Here is a 12076-nt window from a genome sequence, read left to right as displayed (position 1 = left end):
GTTGTTCATTTGGAATATTTTTGTAGTTTAAAAGGTCTCAGATATTGTATTCTGTGAAAAAATATAAGAACGTACGATCAAAGAGCTCAAAAGAATTTCATTATTTTGCTTTTGAAGATCGCTTCTGATTTTGACAATTTCGGGTTGGATATTCAAGTACTGGTGAATATCAACAACGATGAAGTACAATGAACTCATTTGTTCATTTCGCTCGTACGTAACAGGGAAGTTTTTTTTTTTAAACAACGCGATCCATCTACACTGGGTTGAAGCACTATGGTAAAGATAAAAACAGACACTACTAAGTATTCCTAGGTGTCTAAAACTGTTTGTTAAATGCATAAGTTATAATGCCATTCAAACCCGCGTCCTCGAAATTTCCGCTAAAGGACAAGATTGATAGAATCCACAAATGGCCGCTATCACGACTGATTTTTCAAGGAAAATCACCCATGACAACGCCCATTTGTGAATTCTTGCAACCTTGTCCTTAAATCCTAAAAAACATGAGGAAATATTTCAACGGCCATAAAAGCGACGAACCCGATCTTCCATTAAATAAACCACCAAACGTCTCCATCATTCTAGGCAAACAAAAAGTCTTACAAATGTCTGTACCTTCTCGAAATTCATAAAAACGCTGAACATTGCGAATTCTTCTCTTTCCGATCATTATCACAATATGTATTAAGTAAGTCATCCGATAGTTTGTTACCCCAATTTTCCGTTTGCCTGTTATATTTTCTTCACATAAATCAAAACACTCTGCACGGTTTCGCACACATGCACGCAACTCGCATCATTCTACCACCAAATCATCTCCTCAAACCGTAGTCTGCACCGTTATCCGTTTTGAATGCCTCACCGCACGGTCACATTGCACAAGCCCAACAGCAACCATCGCAGCCAACACCAGTAACAGCCCCATCGCCGTCCCCATCCGCCGCCTCGACGACCATAGTTGCCGTTGATCATCATCAGCAGCAGCAGCAGCAGCAGTACAGCACTGTCGGTAGTAGCAATGCTAGTAGTTCCATCAACAATGGCCATCATCATCATCATCATCACGAACAGCACAATGTCAGTTTCAACAATAGCGTGGCCAGTCAGAACCAGGTCCAAAACGGACTGCTCTCGCTGGCCGATCATGATCATTCAACGCCGAAGCACGGACATGTGAGATTGGTAGGTTCCTTACACTTAACAAAGCAGGTTTGTTATTTTTTTTATAAAAAGAGAGAGAATATCATTACACTTTTGGTGTTTGTTTGCTGTGTTTTCATCGTTTTACCATAATTGGCACCTTTGTAAATGTGTGTTTCGTTTTTGTTTTCCAAATTCATCATGTTATTCTCATTCGTTATGATTTCCCTTCATTTGTACCTTCATTGCATTTTCGTTGTTGTTTGTTGTCGCCACATGTCGTTTCCCTCTCTCTCTTTCTTGTCTACTTCTAGGAGTCCGAACAGATAATCTTCAGTAACATAGACAGCCTCAATAATCTCGATACTAGCGAAAAACTAAACAATTTGCTAAAAGACATAACCTACAGTGCGGCCGCGGTGCAGCGTGCGACCAAAAGTAATGGCCGCGCCCCGTCGACCACCATCAGCCCTGCCGCTGCCAGCAATGTCGTGACTAGCACTAGCAATAATCCAAGCGCTGCTACTAGTAATACCTTCGCTACTACCACTACCACTACTACCATTAACCACAACCATCATCATCAACAACAACAACAACAACCACCACCACAACCGAATCATGCTAGGCTCATCAATCATACCCATTCGAATCATTACCAAAATGGTCACAGAAGGCCTATCCCGGAACCGATGGACATCTCCCCGACGGATGGAAACGAGTGCCTCCGGATAGGGGAAGATCCTATCGCACCACTGACCAGCAGTGGTCAGTTGGCGCTGGATAAGCTGCTTGCATCCCTGGCGCTGGAAAACGACGTTACCGAACAGCATCTTGCCAAGATCGATCAGCAGCAGCAACTGTCGGCGGTGATTGCCAATCTAACGGAGTACAATTTGAGCGAAGCTCAACGACTGAACGGGTACAATGGGAACGAACTGGGAGGGGATGCCTTCCGGACGCACGCCGACATTGTCAATGGAAATGGATTTCAACACCCGGGTCACCATCACCCGATAAATGGTAGGACAAATGACCCCAGTAGCCTTCTAATTAACAATCACGTAAGGAGGATAGCGTCGGAGAGCGATAGTACAATCTCGTCCATCTCGCCGAGCCTTTCGGAGCGAAGTAATGCCATCTCCTGGTGCGATCAGGTAATAGCCAAGCAAAATGCATTCTCATCTCACCTTTTTGCAATCATGCCACAATTCATATTTCCTCAATAGTTACAGTGTCTAATTCTGCATGCTTTTTACATTGCTCACATCTATATATGTTACTCAAAACTGGAAACAGTGGCCTACTAATTGTTGCACTCTGGACAGGATGATTAAGATCTCTCAGTACCAATATAAGAAATCTGGGACGAAGTCCCAAAAGCGAACGGATTTGAATTGCCGTCGTCCAATGACCATTTATTAATACTGCGATTTCTTTCTCTTCCTTCCGAACAGGCTAGAGAAGAATCATTCTCGTCCTACCGCTCGGAGACGGAACCGGACAACTCACCGGCCGGCGGTTCACCACGGCCCGAGACGCCAGCCTTCCCCGTCACACCACGCACACCGTATGGCCTTAGCAATGGCACCTCTAGTCCAGCATTGCCGCCCAAGAGTCCGACATCACAACGGTAGGTTTGCTTGCTCCTTCGTACGCTTAGCAGTAGTACACAGCACAGGATCCTGGTCTTTCGCGGTTTTTCTTTCGTTTAGTTGCCCTTCAATTTTCTGAGCTACACTCCCAAAATGTGTCATGTCACAACAAATTTACAAAGTGCTTATGAAAAATGCCATAGAATTTAAGAGCAACATAATACAGCAATGACCCGATTTTGTCAGCCCCTCCGCGCATCAGACTTTTATCTTTCAATAATTTTACATAACCGTAATTCCAAATCATTCTCAATTATCTTCAAGATGGATGTTAAAGGTATGTTTTGGTGCAATAAGAAGAAAAGATTTTCAAAATGGGGGCTGATAAAATCCAGTCATTACTGTATAATCTATCCGAAAGTAATATAAAAATAAGAAATGGAGCAAATTTATTAACTTAAACATGAGGGGTAATCAAATTAGCGAAACAAAGAAATGAACAGACCACCTGTGTGCGAGAATTACTCAGACTGATCACCTACCTACCTGCATACCTTACTCATCATCATCGTCCACGCCCATTTCAATACCAGAACATTAAGTTCATTTTTGAAACTCAAACTCAAAAACCACTGAACCCACCTCTTTTTTTTTAAATCTCTCAACCCAAACCAACCTTGTTGAATACCACAGAAAGTATAACTCGACATGGTCGCTGAGAAGTCAGAAATCGACCGTCTCCACATACGACATGAGGTTAGCCAAAACCGTCAAAACAAAAATTGTCTCAAAACATTCACACACGAATGCCGCTCTTGCTCGATTTCACAAACCCAAAATAACGCACAGTACCGTTTACCGAAGCGGGGAAAAGGGTCCGATTAGGGACAAAGCCCCTCCCCCTTGCATCCATCTATTGTAGTTCGATATTGCACGGAATCACTTCGCATTGGGCGTGTCGTTCGTTCGATCGTTCGTGTTTTTGGCACTCGCGAATCGGGTGGCTTGATCTACTAATCCAAAATTAGTCTCACATTTGTTGGCACGATTCAGTAGAGAAACAACTAGCGAACACCTAACACTCATTGAGCGAATCAAAACAACCGACAGGACAATCAACAGCAGAATCATTATCTGGAAATGCTAGCATACTAACCATGATTTCTTCCTACCGCTTATGTCGATGTTACTATTAGTAAGAATTTCATACTTGAGTACTACGAAAGGCTCAAGGTCAAAGCGAGCCTGTTCCAATGCGTTGGGCCGGTGATCGAGAAGAAACCCGGTAGTTGCACGTTCTACTACGAGTAAGTCGAAGGGCCACAAACGTGGCGATGCTGTGTTGAAGTGAAGCGAAAATAATGTTGAATGTTAATTTTGTTATATGTTAAGGGGGTGAATTTTTGTTGAGTCCTTTTTCTCGTTACATTTTGCAATTTCACAAGCCAAAATATTGAGATTAGAGTGTTTCAGCGTTATAAGGAAAACAAGTCAAAGTCTGGAATTTCAAAGGCTACCCCCTGGAATGGTAGTTTGGGGGGTCAAAAACACCCTGCCACAATTTGAAGTATTTTGGTTGACGGGAACTTCTCGCTCAAAGGGCTTGAAGTTTGTATGGGGAAAATCGACAAAATGGCATTCGTCGGCTCTAGGTGGCGCAGTAGTTGGTCGATTTTCTTCGTGTGCAAAATTTAGAACCTTTGGAGTATTGAAAACATCTTGGCTGAAGACCGGATGTGAATCCAAGGTCACCCCGAAAATTTATTACCGTTTCAAATGAACACCACCTGCCTTACATTTGAGGAGAGCCTAACGCGCATTGTGCGGCTCACGACGAGCAACTGAATCCGATCATTAGTGGTGCGATTTCTTCCTCCTTTTTCGGTGAATAGAGGGCTTTTGAGGGCAGCCTTGATAGCTAGCTGCTTGCGGGGAGCCTTTCGTTGTGTACTTGAGAAAAATGTACAACGCCACGCACCGAAAGCACTGCTGCTGCTAATGACGACCAGACACCACCACTCACCACACGCGGTAATTAAATAAACACCGGCGAGACCGGATGGAATTCGATTTTGAAATCTGTGTTAGGGAAAGCGCTTTTCGCAGGTAATCGGTGATAATTTTAACTATCATAGCAACAGTTGCACATTCGTACAATTTTCAATACTGACCTTTTGAAAATTGATATAGTCTTAATTTTAACAGATTCGTAGAAAAATTTCATATCGATTGGCGTATTAAGAATTAATATCCATCATCTCTGGATCAAAATCAAACCACTTTCATGCCGCAACCCACTTCGGTTTTTAGAAATTGCATCCCCAATGTAGCCTTAAAAATACATGGTATGTTAGATTTAAACTTTTGGGAACTGAAATTCGACATCCGATTTTGACTAATGTCCAGAAAATACTCTTTAACAAATTTATGGTGGTCCTGAAATGAACCGTTTTGTCGTGATGGTTGAGTAATGCTGAGCTATTAGGGTGTTCAACACGGATGAGGCTGGCGAGCTGTACCGTATGCGTGATAATGTTTGCACCATTGAGCAATGTCAAAATTAATAAAATTCTCAACAATTTCGTTTTCGAGTTTTTTTATTTATTCAAAGGGGGGATGTTTCTCAGAGTCTTAAACTATGTTAATCATCGATCGAGTTTCCACTTGCTGCAATTACGGCCTCCACACGCTTCCGGAATGCACGGCAGTTTCTAATAATGTAGTCTGGATCCATTTCTCTCCAGGTACGGGTCAATGTTTGTCTGAGGCTTGCTGTACTCGGGTGGCGTTTAGAACAGACCTTGGCCTTCATGACGCGCCATATTGAGTAAAACAGCGGATTACCGTACCGTAAAGTCACTGATCCCGTGTTCCTTTGCCATTTCCTTATTGGACGCACTGGATTCACCCGAATCTTCCTTTTAATAGCAGCGATAACCCTCGGAACCCGAGCTAACCTCGTACGACCTGTGGCCACCTTCGCGGATAGTTGTCCTTTCTTTTCTCAGTCTAAAATCCTTTTGACGGTCCACCGGGACACTCCCACGGCGATTGAAATGTCTTTTTGCGACATCTGCGCGTGGGACAAATCACGAATACGCTGCCACATCGTCATGGTGCAACTGTCAAACTAAGTAAATCATTTTCATTTATACACAGCCTACTACGGTATGTGCTATAGGTTACGTGCATGCAAAGAAAACCAAGGCATTGTATGCACAGGGGAAACGGGAACCTTATTTGTACGATGGTGCAAACATTATCACGCATACGGTAATTCAGAAATCCTTTTTGCCGGGGTAACGAGGGCGTGAATAAGGAAACGCGAATAAGGATACCCACAGCCAGGCATGGAAAATCATTTGCATTCATTTCGTGCATTCATTTACATTCATTTGCAGACATCAACCTAATTCTGCAAAATGATGTATGGTGCTTTTGTGGGTTTTGTTGTTAGCTACAACTTTTGCTAAAAACTCAAATCCGTATCTCTTATGCATGACAAACCAAAGCAAACAAAATCCACTACTGTTTTTCAGTGAATGTATTTTACATTCATTGAAAAACACTAACGAGTTCTGCCCGCTCTAATTCGTGATGCATAAGAGATACAGATTTGAGTTCTTAACAAAAGTTGTACATCATTTTGCGGAATGCTGTTGACGAAAAAAGTTAGAGGCAAATGAATGTAAATGAATGCATGAAATGAATGTAAATGATTTTCCATGCCTGCCCACAGCTTATGGGATTTTCACTAATAGGGGCTGTGGTGGATTATCTCATTTATTTCAATATATAAAGCTGTACTGTCTTCGACAAAGACCAACAAGCCTGTGTCATTGGATTCAGTTTTAATTGGGAACTACACCGCTAGAGGCGCTTTACTTTTATGTTACTTATGACAGGCGCTATAATATATCGATCTTAGGTCCAACATAGAATATTTCGTGATCCTGGCTATATAGAAAGTTACTGTCCTCAGCAAAGTTGTTCAAGTGACCAATTACTTTCGAATGGTGGCCATATTAGTTCAGAACTCTCTCACTACGCAGCGCTAGTATGCACTTGAGCTTCCTATATAAGCTGAATCTCAAAATCCTGACCATATAAACGGTTACTGTCTTCAGCAAAGTTGTTCAGGTGATCATGTGTCCTTTTGTATGGTGTTCATATTAGTTCAGAACTCTCTCACTACGTGGCGCTAGTGTGCGGAAAGGGGATGCCGTATAGAGGTTGGCCAGATGCAATTTTGGAATTCAAGATGGTGGCCATCGAATCAAGAAAAACTGTCAAATACCCTACAATATGGGTATTTCCGAAACGGGGACGACGTGTAGAGGTCCGAAATCGATTCCAGACTACATTTTAGAATCCAAGATGGCGGCTATTCGTTCAAGAAAAGCCGTCAAATACCGTACAATTGTAGGGTATTTGACAGTTTTTATTGAACCGATGGCTGCCATCTTGGATTCCAAAATTATGTCTGGCATTGATTTCCGGCATCAACACGTCGTTCCATTTTCGGAAATACCCATATTATAGGGTATTTGGCAGTTTTTCTTGAATCTATGACCACCATCTTGGATTAAAAAATAGCGTCCAAAATCGATTTCCAGCCTCTACACGTCATCCCTATTCTGTTTCATGTCCTCAAATTGCACAGCAACAAGCTTTCCAGACATAAATATTAAGGAAGTTCATGTTCACACTAGCGCCGCGTAGTGAGAGAGTTCTGAAATAATATGACCACCATCCCAAAAGGACTTGGTCACCTGAACAACTTTGCTCAAGACAGCAACTTTCTATATTGTCAGGTTCGCAAGATACAGTTTATATAGGAAGTTCACATGCACACTAGCACTGTGTAGTGAGAGAGTTCTGAACTCATATGAACACCATACAAAAGAACATGATCACCTGAACAACTTTGCTGAAGACAGTAACCTTCTATATGGTCAGGATTTTGAGATTCAGGTTCAGCTCAGGTGCACACTAGCGCTGCGTAGAGAGAGATCTGAACTAATATGGCCACCATCCGAAAGGACTTGGTCTCTTGAATAATTTTGCTCAAGACAGCAAGATCCATACATTATAGCGCCCGACATAAGTAACATAAAAGTGAAGCGCCTCTTGCGCTGTAGTTTCCAATTAAATCTGAATCCAAGTTTGTTGGTCTATCCCAGTTCAACAACTTTGTCAAAGACAGTATAGCTTTATATTTTGAAATAAATGAGATAATCCACCACAGCCCCTATTAGTGAAAATCCCATAAGCTGTGGTATCCTTATTCGCGGTTCCTTATTCACGCCCCCGTTACCCCAGCAATAAGGAATCCGGCAATAAGGATTCCTGACTGTATGTTGTTTGGAACGAGGGTGACGCGCTTGGCATAGATCGCCCACAGCAACTCACGAAGAGCTACTGATTCCGATCAGTAGCGGTGCGGCTTCTTCCTCCTTTTTCGGTGAATGGACGCTCATGTCGGCCGAATTTTTGCAAAAATGTGAATTATTTCTGCTGCGACCCTGATTCAACGTTAACTTGGCGCACGGAAGCCCCTCGTTGCACGGTGGGACGAAATCGAAAAAAGTGGGACATATCCATTTGCGACGAAACTATTGAGTGTAGCATTTTGATGTCTTGTAGAGAGATTTTTGAGTACTTTATTTTAGTGGCAAAAATTTTGATTAAGGGGGGTATACACTAAGATTTAAAAAAAAAAACATTTTTATGACTTGTTAAAATCGATGAACATCTATGAAAACATTGTAGGTGGCATCATTTTAAGAAACTTTGTCCAATACGACAATTTTCTATCTCTAAACTAGACGAAGTTATTCACTGAACCAATATGACATATTCCTGTTATGTGGAAGTCAAATAAATTTGCACTATAAGAAAATCCAATGAAAACGATATGATTGAAAATGTGTCAGGTAAATTATATATCGGATACATTTACAATGCTGATGAAAAAAATCCTAATATTGCTCAAATTTCACCTAAACTTGAACTTACATTGAGAATACTATACCAAAAAACTTTGCCGAAGCTGCAACCCATCCTAATGTACATACTTGGAAAAATAATTATGAAAACAGCAGAACGAAACAAAACATTGAGGTACTTTATTAGAAAATTCACTAGGCATCCGCTTGGATCCCTTTATTAATTGTATATGTAACAGTAAGGTAAAAATTGTTTAACGAAATTACGTTGAGTTTAGCTACTATAACTGCTAACCTTCAAGATACAACCCCTTAAAAGTAGTGTAAAAAATTTATAAATATGGATGTATATCCTTTAAACACAGAGATAACTATTTGTTTTCTAAAACAAAATGTGCATTTTTAGAGCACTTACAACTTTGTAAAACATTGAAAAAGTTTTAAAAATCAAACAAAAAAAATATGTTAAAAAAAACGAGTTTTAAGGGGGTACTACCGTTTGTAATCCATTTTGACCATATATCTTCATCCACTTGAGAGATAGGAAATTGTCGTGTTGGACAAAGTTTCTTAAAATGATAGATGTTCAAGACACAAAAATGTAATTTTTCTTTAATCTTAGTGTATACTCCCTTAAAGCAACATTTTCACCACTTAAATAAAGTACTCAAAATTGAAGAAACATTTAAGAAGATATCAAAATGCTACACTCAATAGTTTCGCCGCAAATGGCCATGTCCCACTTTTTTTGATTTCGTCCCACTGTGCGTTGGGTTGATTTGCTCTTTTATTGTTTGACAACAAACGTAAGAGCGAATAAAAGGCACCAACTCAATAGTAAGTGCCAATAACTCAACTTCTTCTTCTAGGCTTTTACGTAGCGAGCCTTTCGCCGGCTCTCAATAAGTGTTTTAGACGAGGGGGACGACTCAATCTACGATGCAGAAAAGATTGTGTTTTGCTGTGGCTAGCTGCACGCACTCTGAGTAGATAGAAGGAAGATTTATGCCGATTTTGAAGATTTCCTGCAAAAAGATGAAACGCGATGCAAGTAGATGCGAGAAATGACAGATGATTTTTCGAAGATTGATTCGCTAGTGTGAGATTTTTTGAGCATCTAGAATTGAGATTTAGATGTGCCACCCCCCTCGGTTTTAGATGCACTTCCACTTATCCACTTATGCACTTCCACACACTTGCACACTCTATGCCCAGAGAAATCGAGGAAATTTTCAACCCCAAAGATTTCCTCGACCAGATCGGGATCGAACTCTTCTTATTTTTCTTTTGGTAGTTCAATTCATATATTTAAAGGAAACAAATTTCGTTTATTCTTTTGGTTTGCCAAATCCGAACTGCCGTGCCTTCCGCTTAACCCCTTCCATTAAATTTTGCACAGTGGTCTCATCGACCTTATCGCCGCCGAACGCCAGTTAGATTTAAACTGCTGCTCGTTTTCCATGGATTTAGTTATTAGTTTTTTGAGATTCCGTTTGACCAAGGCCCAATACCACCGTTCGATAGGGCGGAGTTCGGGGCTGTTGGGAGGGTTGTGGTCTTTGGGTACCACAACCTCGTTGTTCGCATCGTACCACTCGATTGCCTTTTTCCCATAGTGGCAGCTCGCCTAGTCCGGCCAGAATAGCGCAGGTCTATTATGTTGCTTTAGCAATGGTAGCAGCCGCTTTTCCAGGCACTCCTGGACGTAGATCTCTTGATTGATGGTTCCCGTAGTAATAAAAAAGCCGCTTTTTAGACCACGCGTGCATATGGCCTGCCAGACGAGATATTTTTTCGGAAACTTCGATAGTTTGATGGTTTTGAAAATTTCAGCTACCTTCCCTTTTCCTGATGCGATATAAAACTCCTGTCCCGGAAGCTGCTTGAAATCCGCCTTCACACAACACAGTCGAAATTTGTGAGCAGATTCGTATACAGCGTTCAGGACCGCTGCTTTGCCGACGTGTTTTGTTTGTAATCTCGGTTCGCCACCTTCACCTTCTTAAACGTCGACAACCCGGCTCGTTTCTTGGCCCGCTGCACAGTATTTAGTATGGGAGACATTGAGCTTGCCAGCGACGTCCCGAATGGAGAGGTTAGGATTCCGCTTATATTTCACCACCACTTTCTTCGTCGTCGCTGCCACGTCCGGGTTACGATTGCCGCCGCTTCCAGGCTTCCTGGCAGTCGGCAGACGCTCCCGAACACTTTTAGAACGTTTGTCACGGTCGATTTGGCCACATCCAGCAATTTTGCCAACTTGGCGTGTGAGAACGTCGGATTCTCTTGTTGCGCGAGCAAAATTTTGACACGCTACTCCTCTTGCTTGGATGTCATTTTGAAAACTGGATACCAAACGGTGAAAACTCATCATAGCAACCATTGAATATACACTCTACTTCCAAATGCAGCATTTCAGGTGTTTTATACATTTTTAAAAGAATTACACCAATTTGAAGTTGACCAATTTTTATTATTGCATTATGGGTAGCGTAAAACGGGGTGAAGTTGATCACTACTCCGCTCAATTTTCGATTCTCAACAATCCTAGTCTATGGTATTGTTACGAGATAATTTGTTTAGTATGTCATTAGGTAGTATTAACAACAATCAATACGAAACTAACGATTTTAAATTGGCTCACCACTTTAGTAGCCTATTCGCTATGAAAGTTTGACAGATAACATCAGGGGTGTGTGGATTCATGCAGAACATGCAGGGGTGAGTAAAATAGCTTGGGACTGCTTGGGACCGTTGTTCTGGTACTGAGTGAGCCAAAAATAATAATGATTTTCTTCGGGACCCAGTGGTCTTAGAGTTACCTCTATGGTATTAAGTAGTACTTTTGCCAAGTTTTCCCTAACAAACGATGGATTGTACCGCTCTAAATGTACAATTTTGTGAAACTGTTCCTTAAAACCGATTATAATGTGCATTTATTCTGGTGCTCTGTTCGGCACAATGACTTATTTTTTTTAATTTTGGATCTCTGAATTTAAATCTGAAATCAGATTTCATTAAAATGATCTATTTTGTATCAGAAAATGATTTTATGTAAAAAACCTGATATGAATTACTTACATTTAGACGCATTTTTATCTATGTTGCGTTCGAATTTGAAGTTTTATCGCAAAACACAACTTTTGTAGAAATTTTAACACTAGGTTTTTCTTCAGCGAACACGATCAAGTATATAAATGCCAACTAAAAACCTGCAAGATCGACTTCACCCCTGAATTGAAAATTTGCATTTTGAATCTCATTTTAATTCTAAAAAATAAACTAAACATACCTTAGAAAAGCCTTTGCTAGTACAGGTTTGAGAGGTATTAGCAACAATCAATACGAAACTAACGATTTTAAATTGGTTCACTACTTGACTAGCCTATT

General features: G+C 41.1%; 1 protein-coding gene across 9 annotated transcripts in view; it reads left to right on the top strand.

Moving 5' to 3' along the window:
• Window positions 1–12076, top strand: part of by (blistery) — an 854610-nt gene that overhangs the window by 834232 nt on the left and 8302 nt on the right. For 6 of the 9 annotated variants that reach the window (XM_065239770.1, XM_065239773.1, XM_065239774.1 and 3 more), the window contains 4 exons: window positions 835–1185; window positions 1458–2300; window positions 2601–2776; window positions 3432–3494. In XM_065239770.1, coding sequence (XP_065095842.1) covers window positions 835–1185; window positions 1458–2300; window positions 2601–2776; window positions 3432–3494 — 1433 coding nt within the window. The remainder of the gene's footprint in view (window positions 1–834; window positions 1186–1457; window positions 2301–2600; window positions 2777–3431; window positions 3495–12076) is intronic. The other 3 variants (XM_065239771.1, XM_065239772.1, XM_065239775.1) reach the window with 3 other exon arrangements.

This window comes from Ochlerotatus camptorhynchus, unplaced genomic scaffold (genome assembly GCF_037179485.1).
Source record: "Ochlerotatus camptorhynchus isolate MF236.1 unplaced genomic scaffold, CSIRO-AGI_Acam_v1.1 ptg000062l, whole genome shotgun sequence".
Taxonomy (NCBI): domain Eukaryota; kingdom Metazoa; phylum Arthropoda; class Insecta; order Diptera; family Culicidae; genus Ochlerotatus; species Ochlerotatus camptorhynchus.
The sequence above is the reverse complement of the archived record's forward strand: the minus strand, read 5'-3'. Positions and strand labels throughout refer to the sequence as shown.